This window comes from the organism of the source record quoted next, unplaced genomic scaffold (assembly GCF_019419815.1).
Source record: "Pyrus x bretschneideri cultivar Hongxiangsu unplaced genomic scaffold, Pyrus_bretschneideri_v1 Contig3, whole genome shotgun sequence".
NCBI classification, from domain to species: Eukaryota; Viridiplantae; Streptophyta; class Magnoliopsida; order Rosales; family Rosaceae; genus Pyrus; species Pyrus x bretschneideri.
In genome coordinates this window covers 12,031,093-12,044,377 of record NW_025999612.1, presented here as the reverse complement: position 1 = coordinate 12,044,377, position 13,285 = coordinate 12,031,093, and the positions used below count along the sequence as shown (strand labels likewise).

The following is a 13,285-nucleotide window of genomic DNA, read 5'->3' as shown; positions in this document are numbered from 1 at the left end:
TTGCAGTTTGTACCAGTAATGGGGGAAAAATAGAGGGCAAAATTGTTCCAATAAGTAGAATTAAAACAAATTTTCTCTTTCAAATCATCAGATTACATTAGTATTTACAATAGTTTTAAACTGTACACGAAATTTTAGCCTAACATGCAACAAAGCATTTCAAATGCCTAAAGATGCCAATTTTCCCCTTTTTAAGTGGTTTGGCATGCCAAGTTGACGGCATTTCAAGTCAATCACACGTTGCCATGTGTTCCCATCAATGTTTCGGTTTCTTCTCAGAGCCATGAGCACTATTATCAGCAGCAGCAGCACTTGTTGCCAATTCCATCAACCGCTCAAAATCTATTTCAGTTGATTTGTACTTCATTTTCATCCCACTCTGAAGCCATGATCTTATACAAAGGAGAGTTTGTGTGCTGCCGTGCGGCATACAGAATCGTTGCTTGTAAATTTCGTCACCTTTGCCGCAAAACAGTTCTTCCGGCGCCACTGCAACTGCCTGCACAGCTAAGAAATCCCGAGCCATCAGAGAAAGCCGTGGATAACGCATACTATTGACTTTCCACCACTCCAGAACATCTGTTGCTAGTGGAGCTGGAGGCTCTGACAGGTATTGAGTGAGCTCATCCGTTGCGCTGCTCATGTTTGCCCTTCGTTTCTTTCGTGCGATTTCCTCTGCAAACGATACATTGCATCCCTCTTCCATTTCTTGAGCACTGTATCCACCAGCTATGGATGGGAAATGCGTGGTCGAGTAGTTTCTGATGAAATGAGTTCTTGCTTCGTCAAGAAAATTATCCGAGTTGAGGCTTTCGGGAAATAGCTCTCCTTTGATTCGAGGATCAAGAATCGCTGTCATGTATATGATTATGTTGCAGACCTGGCTATTGTAACCTCTCACCTTTTCAGCCATTTCTTTAGCGGCATTCTTTAACGATTCTGGGTAAAGGTGAGAGTCTCTGCAAGCAGCGATTGTCTCGGAAATGTGATCCATAAAGAAGAGAACCAGCCCGACAGTGGGAAGCTTGTCTGTGCACATGTTGTTTGTGGTTTTGTAGAATGGTTCGAGATATCGGTGCACATGACTGACTGCATTCTTCTCTACAGAGCTCAGCAGCATCCTACTGCCTAGTGTCTCATACTTCCTGATAACAGCATCCATGGACTTCGAAGCCTGCATAAAAAATACACATCGCGGTTACTTAAATCCGCAATCAAAGTGAAGAGAGAGAAAGAGAGAGAGAGAGCAAAGATTTTGTCCAAGATCAGGTAATTTCCTCATATCATACCTTGCATACAATATCTAGCATCTGATAATTTCCACTCCACCGCATTGAAGTATCAAGCGGCATTTTCCAACAAAGTTCCTGGTAAGCTGCTGTGAATTCAGCAAAATCATCTGCCATCTCCTTGGACGCGTTTAGCCCCATTGCAAACTCTCGGATCTTTGCGATCACCGGCTTTGTGGTTCTCAATCCATCGTTTATAATCAAGTTCAAAATATGAGCAGAACAGGGGATATAACAGAAGGGCCCAACTTTCTGACCATCCAGGTAGGCATGCATTGCACTCTGACTGTTATCATAGGTGCATGACAGGACTCTGTTCTCAATATTGTACGACCTAAGAACCTTCACCAGGGAGTGATAAATCTCGGCACCACCACACGGGTAAGGTATGTGACAGATATCGAGCATCATCTTCTGGAAAGACCAACTCTCGTCGATCCAATGGCATGTGACACTCATGTAACTAATTTCCTCATAGGAAGTCCAGAATTCAAGTGTGATAGAGACCTTCGAAGAAACATGTTCGAGTGAAAGTCTTACTACTTCCTGCATACTCTGGAAAACTTCGTAAAATGTACTTTTGTACTCCTCGCTTGACCATAGTTGTACGGATGGATTCAAAAACTTGTACGAGTTTGCCACCCACTTCTCTTCCAATGTTGCCGGAGGCAAAGAAGCTAAGACGAGCCATTTAACAAGCAACCAGTTTATATGGTTGTAATCCAATTGGGATGCTTTTGATTGAGATTGCGGTTGATGTTTCCGGGCTACAATGGCGGATTGTGGTGCAGGACTGGTGACAACATCGCCAGACTTATCATAACCGGGATGGCGATTACTTAGGTGCCTTCCCAGATTACCTTCAACAAGAAGGAAAAATGAATTAAAACAACCAAAACCTCAACCGAAGCATAAGCCATTCACAAACGATAATTCCGAAGACCTTGAGCTTCTTACAAATCAGATAACCATAAAACAGCAGATCGATATGAATAATGATAAAAACAATAACAAGAACAGAAGCAACTACATTGTGGGCACAAAGAAATTACCAGTGGCAGTTGCAATGGAATAGCTTTGTCCACAAAACTTGCACCGGCGACTTTTTCCGTCAGAAGCTGTCTCGAAAAACTTGAGATAAACCGACGTCATAGTCTTCTTTCTGGGTTTGGTTGAAGGAGTAGAATTCCCCTGTTCCGAGGAGCCCAAACCGATATCCACCGGATCAACGATTGGAATCATCGCCATGTCCATCATTGATTTGGGTTCCACATCTAATCCACCAAGAAACAAATCAAAACCCCTTTTAATCTCGAATCGAAAGCGGAAAGAAAAACGTAAACTTCCATCATCCAGCAAGTAAAAACTTTCAGCAATCAGCTCATGAGCCCATCGCATTGCAATCCGACAACAAAATATATGAATTTTATTTGAACTTTTTGAAATTCAGCTCAGAAACTCAATCCAACATACAGAAAGAGAGAATTTTAGCAACAAAAATGGAAAATTGGCGATTTGGGAAAGTACCTTTGAAGGTTTTGAAACCGGTGTTTGCAGCCCAGTCCATTTGATATGCTGCTTTTGCAGTCTGCAGCTGCCCAGCAAACCTGAAATTCAAAAAATCGACAAGGTTTAGGGCTTTTGGAATTAGGGCAGCTGCCCAAACAGTCCTTCACTCAGTGACTCGGTCACTCACTCACTCACTCACTCACCTAGCTCTGAGTCAGGAGAGCGAGTCAGTCAGCAGTTTGAATCACAGAGATGATGAGAGTGAAAGAACTGAGGAGAGAGGGGAAAAAATGGAGGGAGACGGAAGTTGGAAGCGGATCGGCGCCAAGAGTGAGCCGGATCGCAGCCGAGCGAGGAGAGAGAGACAGCGAAGATTGTGGAGTTGCAGAGCCGCGAGCGACGCCTGAGTCGTAGATCTACAATCTCAAAATCTTCGACGGCTTACAAAAGTAAACGCTCACTCGCTCAGAGACTCGGGAGAGAGAGAGAGAGAGAGAGAGAGAGAGAGAGAGAGAGAGAGGCTGTTGAGGGCTCGGCTGCTTGGTTGCGGTGGGCTGCTGGCGGCTAAGTTGTGAGTGAATTGTTGAGCCCGGGCGGCCAGGCCCAAGCTTTTATGCATGGCTTCCGTTTCTGGCTCCACCAGCCCATTTTCAAATTTAACGTTCACTTTTCTCTTTTTTTTATATTTCTTTGTAAAGGAATTTAAATGTTTTTTTATTATATTTATTTGAACGATGTTCTAGTCTAATTTAATAGGAGGGAGGTCGAAGTTAGACTTATATTTGGTTACTCTTAAGTTTTTCAGTTTATATAGGGTAATTTGCATATTCTTAAAAATTTGTTTGGAAATACTTTTAAAATGATTAAAAAAGTTTAAAAAAAAAAAAAAAGTAATGTTAGGGAGACAAATTTTTTAAACCAAATAATATGGATGTTGATGATTGGATTATTATTTAAGCGTATATTGACGTGTTTATTTCCTATTAGTGACATATCATTTGGTTTGCAAATTTGGATTAAAATTTTAGTCTCCCTAGCATTATCCTTAAAGAATGTTTTTGGACTCCAGAAGTACTTGAAGTGCTTCATTTTTTTATTTTTTTTATTTTTGAGTAAAGACTTGTAGTTTAATTAGTTAAAAGCATACACATTTCTATTCGAGATCGTGAGTTTAATTTTCTCTATCTGTTATCGCTTGTCTAAAAATAAAAGTTTAACTCCCTTCTTAAAATATATGTTTTCGCATGGATTCAATTAGTACTGCTGCAGGTTGCTCATGCAACAAAAATGAAAAGGGTATAAACAATCTTTGAAATTACAAGAAAATTGACGTTAATTAGATTTTATTGAAAACCAGAAAAAAATTACTTCATCATGATCGTGTCAGCTCCACTTAAACCTAATTCGTTTATAAATTTGTGTGTGGGTCGGTCTGTGGGGAAGAATTTACATGCGCTTCTCAGCATGTCACGATAGCATCACGAACGGTCCATGTAAGTCTCTCTCATATATTCGAAGTCAACAGAAAAAAAACAATGCCATGCCATGCCCAATCGTGTCGTGCCCAAAATGGCTCAATCAGCTGAACCTGCTGCTGTGCATTTGAAAAGAAATGTGTACATATTTGAGCTCTCTTTGATGAACTATGTATTTCTCCTTCTCCTTGACTTCCTTGATTTCCAGATGATCGCATAAGGGTTTGGGCAGATTCTGTATGGAACTTTTGGTGGAGGAACATCGGGGACACTGCAATATATTCATGTACAAAACAAATATCCATTAATTGTTACCTTAGTCATTCTACAATGCCGTAAACTACACTGTGAAACGACAACTGTAAAGTTAAAGTATCAACAATATCATAATCTTGACCCCACACCAACAACATATAATGTCTGCATTTTAAAAAGATGCAATAAACCACATTGTATGTATGTGCGTATACGAACATTGGCGCAACAGAAAGGTTGCTCCCTTGTGACCAAAATGTCACGAATTCAAGTCATGAAAACAATCTCTTTGCAAAGTGAGAATTAGGTTGCGTAGGATAGACGTTCCTCCCCAATCCTTGCAAAACAGAGAGCCTTGTTCGCTTTGTGTGTGTGTCTGAAGCACGTAAAAATTTAGATTTCAAATATTCTTACCGTAGTCCACCAATGTCGATCTGTGAAAAGTCCATGTTGGTTGAACTGTCGAGGAGGGCTTGTGTGACAGCTCCATTGGTGTTAGTACTGCTGGTCCTCCTCTTGCTACTTAATGGTGATGAGGAAGGCGGTGGTTGCTTGATGGCCAGGACTTTGCAGTTCAAGTTGTTTGCAATACTAGTGCTGCTGTGGGACATTGCCAACCTATACACACACACAAGTAATACCCAATTAAAAATTAATCACTACCACACCATATTTATTATCCAAGTCAACATGTTTATTATATATATTGTGCATGAAAATTGACAGCTTTAATAAGAAAAAAATCATTTGTGAAGAACAAATAAAACAAGACATACATCCAAAAATTCTGATGGGGAAATTAAGGACCACATCTGTAATTGTAAATATAAAATGATTGAAAACTATCTAAAGATAAAAGGGAGTTCTAACGAAACACACATTTTCGGCACTGTTCACTTTTAACGAAAAATCATATTTTTTCCTTTCTCTAGTACTATTCACTGCACATTTATTTATCATTTTTTTTTAATTAAACTGAAGTTTTTTTAAATTTTTTGTTAACTTTCCTAAGATAAAATTATTCACATTCCTTAAGGAGTTGTTGAATTCAATTACAAGGGATCACCACCAACACAGCACATGAAGTTATAAAAGAATTAGTATTCTCTCATTAATTAACATTTAAAGCTTGGCATTATGTAAACAACATCATGTTAAGAGGAAGATTGGGGGTAATTGGCTAAAATTAAGTTAAAAATGGGGTAAATGGTCAATTACAAAAATTTAGTGAGTAATCAACTAAAATTAAAATTAAAAATAAAAAATTTGCAGCTCCTTACAAGTTTGAAGGGAAAATTAACGAATACCTTTTGGCTAATATATGCTATCTGCCAAAAGATAGACAAGTGGGTATGGTCTTCCTAAACTAAAAATCCAATGATTCTTCATAAGCCACATATTATGTCCAAAAGCCAAAAAGGCAATCTACGAAGAAAAATTAAATTCTTTTGTGTATATATCTCTTTTTATATCACTCTTCACGGATGACATGAGAAGAAAAATATGCAAAAAGGAATAAACAACTTATTGCACCAAAAATCTTTTTCCGATCTACCCCTATAGTAGAAGAAATTCTTTAGGAAAAACACGTTACTCGTCCGACCATGCACAGAAAGAGCGACATCCTCCTGTATATAGGGTCTAACACAAGGCTAGCTATTTTATTTCGGACCTGGCATACACTTCTATCTTCTTCTATTTGTGAAGTCACGGTTAAGCCACGGCAATATTTTATATCACTATTTCTTTTTGTCTTATTATCTCTATAAAAAAAAAATCAATATTAAATATTAATGTGGCTTAACCGTGACCATATAAAATAGAAAATAATGTGAATGTATGAGAATTATGAGAGCAGAAAAGCCGGGTCCTTTTATTCCACCGGCATGCCACATGCATAGCAACATAGATTGGTCAAACATGACTTAAATATTGAACCATATATGGCCCCATTCCCATCCCACTCCGACCCTGCTAGCTCTATCACACGCGCTACATATTATATAAGGCGTACAGGAAAAGAGTTGATGAGGCAATGAATAATTGGTGAAGGGGATTCCTCCGGATCCCTTCCACCAAATCTTCTTTATCAACTAATTTGGATTTTTAAAATTTGATCAAACAGTTAAAAATAGAAATTCACTTTTAAAGTTATAATAGTTTTAACCGTTAAATCAGATTTCAATGATTGAATTGATTGATGATGAGAATTTGGTAAAAAGGGATCCCTTTCGAAACAACCCATTGGACATTGACAGTTGACTCTTCTCTTATGCAGGACCTTCCTCTCCTATGGAGAAAATTTTGTGTACGGCAATTGGAGGTAAGATAATTCTCAAAAGCATGAGACGTTTTTATATTTTGATCACTTCCACGTTAGTCTCAACAATCGTAAGAGCTACCCTTCTGAAGTCTCTCACCTTCCTTTGAAGCTCACCTTATCTAATCTCATCTCAATTCCAAAATTGAATGCTTCGAATTATATCCATCAAAAACTTAATCCCATCGTGATCATCACAATGATTAAAATCAAACACATAATTATACAGATTAAAAACAAATGTTCTAATTAAACCAATATTCTCAGCAGACTTACCTGTAGAGAAAGCTGTGATCATGGAGTCCAAGAACAAGAGTGGAAGCCCCAATCTCTCTGACCAAAGCTGCAATCTTCTTCCCATCTTGATCACCTTCTGTGACAATCATTTCAACCTTGGTCTGTAAATCATCATCATATACACTGGTAATTTGAACATACATATACATAATCAGCAACATTTAACTCACACACATACATACACAAATTGGTCAAAACGATCGTATTTCAAATCCGAATTCCTGAAATGATCAGTTTTCAGTACGTTGATCACTCATGTTATAACCCACATAAAATACGTACGTTGGGGAAGGTGCTGCAGATTTCTTTGAAGGAGAGGGTCAACTGGAAGCCTTTCAAACGGAGAAGCCTGGATTTGTTCCTGTTTCTGGATCTTGGGGCTGGAAACACATGGACCAGAGTTATCCAGTCTCCAAACCTAACCAGGTTGTGGAGCGCCCATCTCAGAGCAGTTCTTGCTGCTTCCACGTCTTCAACTACTACTGCTATTCTCCTCACATCCATTACCGCCACCCACCTGCTCCTCTCTCTCTCTCCCTCTCTCTCTCTCCCTCTCTCTCTCTCTCTCTCTGTAGAAATGGATGCCAATACTCTCGAAACACACGGATTATTCATGACTTGCTTTCTCGGTTTCTTTTAAGTGAGTTTGATAGACGCGTCAATCATCTTTCTTCCTTAACCACAATATTTAATTTGATGGATAATATTACTATATCAGGGTATTGACAACTTTTACTCAGTTAATTTTTTGTGCATGAACTATAAGATGACAAGGCAAGCGATAATTGTTCGTGCATGAATTATAAGATGACGAGATAAATGATAATGTTTATGCACTGTGACGTTGATTTGATCTCTACCGATTTTCTTTTACTTTTTAACATTTAATAATTTAACCCGTTAATACTGTCGTTTATTAAATTCAAATATTATGTGCATCAATATGATGACATTTCATGCTATTTAGATAAAATTTAACATAATCAACTATTTATATTTAAAAATATGATAGTTTAATGAGTCAAATGGTACAAATGTGGTCCAATGTAATGCTTACAAATTATCGGTGTAAGTTTCGTGCAGTCAAATTTGTAACATTGCGTAATAGTGTGACTTTCAATTCTAATCTTTTTTTTGCAATATACGGGAAGCTTATACTTCCATGAGTAAAAGAAATATTAATCTCTATAGAAATAGATGGCAAATTAAATATTCTATATCCCAGTTTTTTAAGGAAAACTAATAGTACCAGTGAAAGGTAAAAATATAATTTTTCGTTAGAAGTGAACAACACCAATAGTGTTTCGTTAAAATTCTCTTTTTTTTTTATTGGCTTTTCCCAGTTTAAAAATAGTATTTTACTTCAAGTCACCTTACATATTCCCCTTAACTATTTTACTGATTATTTTTTCATGATTTGATGAGATTTTGGGTACTAACCTAGATTTGTTTAGAACTTTGAAACTAGATCGTGCCAGTTAGTGCTTTTTGGATCTGAAACCCAGAAAATTGGCATCTTATTTTCAAAACTTAAAAATTAAAACAATTTATCAATTTAAATTTAAACTTTCTTCCCCACCTTAACCATGTCAAAACTATGATCCACTTTTCCAGCAGTATTTCAAAATTTGAATTAATGATTAAAAAACAGAAACTCGGATACGAGCAAACCACCAAATATGTCGAGGGATCAGACAGAATTGACATATTCTTTCGGATATAATATTTGCCACCTAATTCACCTATTATTTTATATATAATTATATGACTATTAAGAACCCTAATCCCACATAATATGAATTAATTTTATGGAAAAAATAATAAAAAGTGTTTTTCTAGTTAACCCACTTGATGGATGCTTAGCTACACAAAATTACTAATTAGCATAGTATTCCCTCTGGCCGATATATATTTTATTCATGCATGCACCATTTTGTAGGGTTTATACGGCACTCACGTTAAAAATTAAAAATAAAATTGGAAATGAAGTCATGACTCATGGGGGCTTCGTCACATTGCTTTTTTAATCACAAAACGACGGAGAAAAAGGGGTCGTGCCATCGGTTGATGCTGCTCTTCTGTCGTTGTGTCTTTGCATCTGTTTCATTGTTCTGCTTCTTCTGTTTTGTGTGGTTCCAAGTGCGCCAAGAACAAGGTAGGGCAGCGACACTTGCTTTCCTAAAATATGCATGATATTCATAACCCTAACTGCAACTCAGCAGACAGAAATGTAGGAATATTTTTCTCACCACATTTGCTTATCATTTTATATATCATTGTTAGATAAGTTTTAAATTTCAAGAAATTAATATAAATCTTAAAATTTAAACTTATTCAACGATAATAAATAGAATGACGTGCAGTACCACCACTTGACGTGATGAAAATGCATCCCAAAAAATGTGTTTAAAAACAAAAAAAATGGAATCTATATCAGCAAACTGCCAAATCAGTTCAGTGTTTTGCATCTATTTATATTCAACTCTTTAATATGAAAGATTCATTTTTATATTAGCCTCACACAAATCATTATTATTAGGATCAATACTGTCCTTATTCCATATGGTAGCATCAACGCCTTTAGATTTCCACCAAAAACAAAGAAGATTTTTTTTATTTTTCTTATTTTTTTTTTTATAACCACAATTTACTCATGAGTTAAAAATGGTGGAGTTAAGACTTTAGACTAGAAGAAGTACAAAAGTCTCAATCCAAAACACTTCTAAGGAAAATCAATATGTGTTGTCTTGATTCATTGAACACTGTCATTTGGGTTAGTATGGCGTCATCCTCATCATCCTCTTTTTTAAATTCAAACCCCAAGCCAACATCAACCGATATCACGACTCTAATTGAATAAAAAACTCACCCCTCTTTCCTTCTTTCTCTCCCTCCACTGATCTCCACCCTCCTCAAAATTCATAAGTAACGAATTGCCTGAACTCCATAGGAGCCACCAACCTCAAATCAAACTCAATGAAATAAATAAAAGGAAAATATCAGATTAAAGCCCTAAGCCTAAGGAAAAACCTTGAAACTCATAGGCATAACACTGACTTTTTAGCATGAAAAAAAATTAAAATCAGAATAGGCCTATATCCATCTTGATCCCTTTATGACTTTGCCTCTCTGAGTTAATGTGTATCTTAAGCCGAATTAGCTACCAAAATTGATATGATTTTAGATACCATAGCTCATACACAATACTAATTTAGGCTAGGTATATGAGCAAGGATGATTAGCTACCGAAATATTTACGCTTTTAGTTTCCCATATTTCTCTAAACAATTTAAAAGCCTCGTTTGGTGTCTAGAATTGACTTGAATTGAATAAGCATTAGATTCAATGAGTGTTGAACTGGTAAATAGATTTGCTTATTTTGTATGGAAGGTAAAAAATAGATTAGTCATGAAGAAAACTTATATTTTTTAATATCCACAAGGATGGTAGGATTCCAAGTGATTAGTTTTCTTCACGACTAATACATTTTTTAACTCCAGCTTGGACAAAATATGCAAGTGGCATCCATCTTGTCGAGAACTTTCGACTTGTTAAGTGTCATGTGATGAGTGATATGCTCACATAGAGATATACTCAACGACATATGTGAAATAACCTGAGTCCACGCAAATTAGGCCTAGCCCATTTATCTTCTTCCATTTACTTGGGCAAACAAAAATAGGCCCAATTCAAAAATTGGCTCGGGCTTAAGTCTAAAACCCAAAAAAATCTTTCTGCCTCCAAAGCCCGAAAGGGTTTAAGCTTGCCCCAACTAAAACCCCTCAAAAATCAAGAGAGGGAATTGAAATTTGCACCACCGAAACCATTTTCCTCTCAACAAAAATGGCTTCCTCCTCCATGGCCACGCTCTCGAGGACGCTTTCTCGCTCTCTGCAAGCAAAGTCCCGGACTTTACTCTCCATGCGCTTCACCACCACCACTACAGGCGCCTCCTCCTCCAGCAGCGACAGCTCCGACTCGGACGAGTCCAAGCCTCTCAACTCGGAGGCAGAGTCAGCCCCGGGCGACACCCCCCCACAGCCGCCTCCGTCCGAGGAACCCAGTCGGAGAAACATCATGTATGATAACCCGCTCGAGAACGGCCTCGACGCCGGCATTTATAAGGTACATTTCGATTCAATCGCACCGTTCCGATAGTTCAAAGTCTCAGAATTTACGGATTTAGGGTTTTGATCCTGTGCATCTAATGGTGTACATGTGCAGGCGATTCTGGTTGGGCAGGTGGGGCAGAGTCCACTGCAGAAGAAGCTGAGGAGCGGGACCACCGTCACCATGTTTTCGGTTGGAACCGGCGGGATTCGAAACAACCGGCGGCCGTTGGATAATGAGGACCCGGTGGAGTATGCGAACCGCTGCAACGTCCAGTGGCACCGGGTTTGTGTTTATCCGGACCGGCTTAGCATGATTGCCATGAAGAATGTTGTGCCTGGGTGAGAGGATTTTTCTTCACCTTGTTATCATGTTCCAATTTGTGTTACTTTTTCTGATTGTGTATGATATATGACCATGTTTACGAAGCAGATCGTGTTTTCCGAAAAAAGGATGAATCGTTTTTGTACAATTGTGTGTAAAATGGATTATTGGACTAGCTTTTATGTGATCAGGGAGATTTGCTAGTGCCTTATGAGCAATTTTTGGTATTTGATTCGAAATGGAACGTTAGGGAGAAAGTACGGTTTGCTGGAATCAGTCGAATTTGTAACGTAGTGAGCAGGTAGAGACGTATAGAGGGAGTGGGGATTAGTGTCTTTTGGGATGCATCAAATTGATGGAAGAAGAGTTGTTTGAGTTGCCCTAATTCTGGACGTGATGAAAACTGAAAGTTGCTTGGTTGGTTCGGGGTCTCGTTGGTTGAAGGAAGATGGCAACAGGGGAGAGGAAAGTAAATAACAGATTCGTTGTCTTCGGTTTTAAAGTTGCAGTTTAATAGCATTCTGGTTTGTCATTGCAAAGTATCTTTCTGTTTTGCGTAATTTGTCATAACTTAACTCCGCTGCTTCTTTCTTATCACGATCATGGCCTCCTTCCTCGAGTTCAGAACTTTGGTTTTGTTATTTGGAGTTATAATCGTTTCTGCAACTGGCAATAACATATTGAAATTTGATACGTTGCAGTTCGATTCTATATTTGGAAGGTAATCTGGAGACCAAAATCTTCACTGATCCGGTTAGTGGTCTTGTTCGACGAGTTAGAGAGATTGCTGTTCGCAGAAACGGTATGTACTTGTCTATTTAAAATTGTACACTGAACCTAAACATCTATATTTTTTGCTTCTCATCATGTTGATGTATTCTATTGCCCGTAATTCACAGGTCGGCTTGTGTTTTTGGGTAAAGGTGATGGTGCCGAGCAATCACCAAAATGGGGGCTCAAACGTGTTGGCTACTACTAAAAAGCTTTGTTACAACTTTTAAGCTGTAAGATTTGTTCGACGAAAGTCCAATTTTTTTCCCTTGTAAGTAACGTTCTGTTGCATATCGAGTGGTTGAGATTGAGACTCAGGAGAAGGAAAGATCAATGCTGATTGAGTTTTCTTGTTCCAAACAAAGCCGTTACGCTTCTAACTCCGTGTCAACAGTTGTCTCTCTTTTTAATTCGGTTTTTTGACGTGCTCAGAATTATCGAAAGTTAATTTGTTCATCGTTTTGTAGTGTTGCTTGTGTGTTTACATTGCATTCTTTTTACAAGGCGGTATTCTGAGCTACTATGATTTACGGATAAGAAAATTGAACATAGATGCAATGAACAAGCAGCAGAAACTTCACGCTGCTGCTACTTGCATTGATAGAATCCCGACTGAGTGTGCATTTCTTGATATATCCATCGGCGGAGAACCTGTTGGTCGGATAGTAATCGCGCTACTTGAAGACGATGCCCCGGTTGGAGCTGCTAGATTTGGTAGTCTTGCCAGTGGTGCTTCTGGCACTAGCTATAGAAGGAAAGAGTTCGTTAATGTTATGCCCAGCTACGTTCAGCACGGCGGAGTAGGATCTTTCGTTGCGCCTGCCGAGCTCGCAAAGAAGACAGGAAGGAATTTGGAAGTCGATAGTCTCAATGAAGAGTGGGAGAGAGTGAATGACTAGTGCCCGGACATCAGTACATCAAAATCTTGTAGCAGT

At 38.3% G+C, this 13,285-nt stretch overlaps 4 protein-coding genes across 5 annotated transcripts; 2 read left to right on the top strand and 2 right to left on the bottom strand.

Annotated features, from left to right (window-relative positions):
- Positions 1–55: 55 nt before the first annotated feature.
- On the bottom strand, positions 56–3,312 carry LOC103938416 (zinc finger BED domain-containing protein DAYSLEEPER). Of its 2 annotated transcripts, XM_009348420.2 has the most exons (5): positions 3,002–3,312; positions 2,817–2,896; positions 2,342–2,563; positions 1,290–2,149; positions 56–1,174 (listed from the first exon to the last, which is right to left on the bottom strand). In XM_009348420.2, exons 2-5 carry the CDS (start codon positions 2,854–2,856, stop codon positions 257–259), a joined length of 2,040 nt encoding a protein of 679 aa, XP_009346695.2. In that variant the 5' UTR covers positions 2,857–2,896; positions 3,002–3,312; the 3' UTR covers positions 56–256. The 2 variants fall into 2 exon arrangements, with proteins under 2 accessions (XP_009346695.2, XP_048445491.1); XM_048589534.1 differs by having other exon boundaries at positions 2,817–3,312.
- An 812-nt stretch (positions 3,313–4,124) lies between these two features.
- LOC103938404 lies at positions 4,125–7,733 on the bottom strand. Its single transcript, XM_009348408.3, has 4 exons — positions 7,428–7,733; positions 7,125–7,246; positions 4,943–5,146; positions 4,125–4,544 (listed from the first exon to the last, which is right to left on the bottom strand). Exons 1-4 carry the CDS (start codon positions 7,647–7,649, stop codon positions 4,442–4,444), a joined length of 651 nt encoding a protein of 216 aa, XP_009346683.1. The 5' UTR covers positions 7,650–7,733; the 3' UTR covers positions 4,125–4,441.
- Positions 7,734–10,937: 3,204 nt separating this feature from the next.
- On the top strand, positions 10,938–12,806 carry LOC103938393 (single-stranded DNA-binding protein, mitochondrial). Its single transcript, XM_009348400.3, has 4 exons — positions 10,938–11,270; positions 11,370–11,596; positions 12,281–12,381; positions 12,479–12,806. The coding sequence occupies exons 1-4, from the start codon at positions 10,989–10,991 to the stop codon at positions 12,556–12,558; spliced, it is 690 nt and encodes a 229-aa protein (XP_009346675.2). The 5' UTR covers positions 10,938–10,988; the 3' UTR covers positions 12,559–12,806.
- A 101-nt stretch (positions 12,807–12,907) lies between these two features.
- Positions 12,908–13,249, top strand: LOC103939680 (peptidyl-prolyl cis-trans isomerase CYP26-2, chloroplastic-like). Its single transcript, XM_009349794.2, has one exon. It carries the CDS (start codon positions 12,908–12,910, stop codon positions 13,247–13,249), a length of 342 nt encoding a protein of 113 aa, XP_009348069.2.
- The last annotated feature ends 36 nt before the right edge of the window (positions 13,250–13,285 follow it).

Coding starts and splice junctions, on each gene's coding strand:
- LOC103938416 (XM_048589534.1), bottom strand. CDS start 2,856: ATGGACTGGGCTGCAAACACCGGTTTCAAAACCTTCAAAG. Junction 2,564..2,816: donor CGGTTTCAAAACCTTCAAAG/GTACTTTCCCAA, acceptor TTGGTGGATTAG/ATGTGGAACCCAAATCAATG. Junction 2,150..2,341: donor TTCCATTGCAACTGCCACTG/GTAATTTCTTTG, acceptor TTCTTGTTGAAG/GTAATCTGGGAAGGCACCTA.
- LOC103938404 (XM_009348408.3), bottom strand. CDS start 7,649: ATGGATGTGAGGAGAATAGCAGTAGTAGTTGAAGACGTGGAAGCAGCA. Junction 7,247..7,427: donor TCTGCAGCACCTTCCCCAAC/GTACGTATTTTA, acceptor GATGATTTACAG/ACCAAGGTTGAAATGATTGT. Junction 5,147..7,124: donor GATCACAGCTTTCTCTACAG/GTAAGTCTGCTG, acceptor GTGTGTGTATAG/GTTGGCAATGTCCCACAGCA.
- LOC103938393 (XM_009348400.3), top strand. CDS start 10,989: ATGGCTTCCTCCTCCATGGCCACGCTCTCGAGGACGCTTTCTCGCTCT. Junction 11,597..12,280: donor ATGAAGAATGTTGTGCCTGG/GTGAGAGGATTT, acceptor GATACGTTGCAG/TTCGATTCTATATTTGGAAG. Junction 12,382..12,478: donor GATTGCTGTTCGCAGAAACG/GTATGTACTTGT, acceptor CGTAATTCACAG/GTCGGCTTGTGTTTTTGGGT.
- LOC103939680 (XM_009349794.2), top strand. CDS start 12,908: ATGAACAAGCAGCAGAAACTTCACGCTGCTGCTACTTGCATTGATAGA.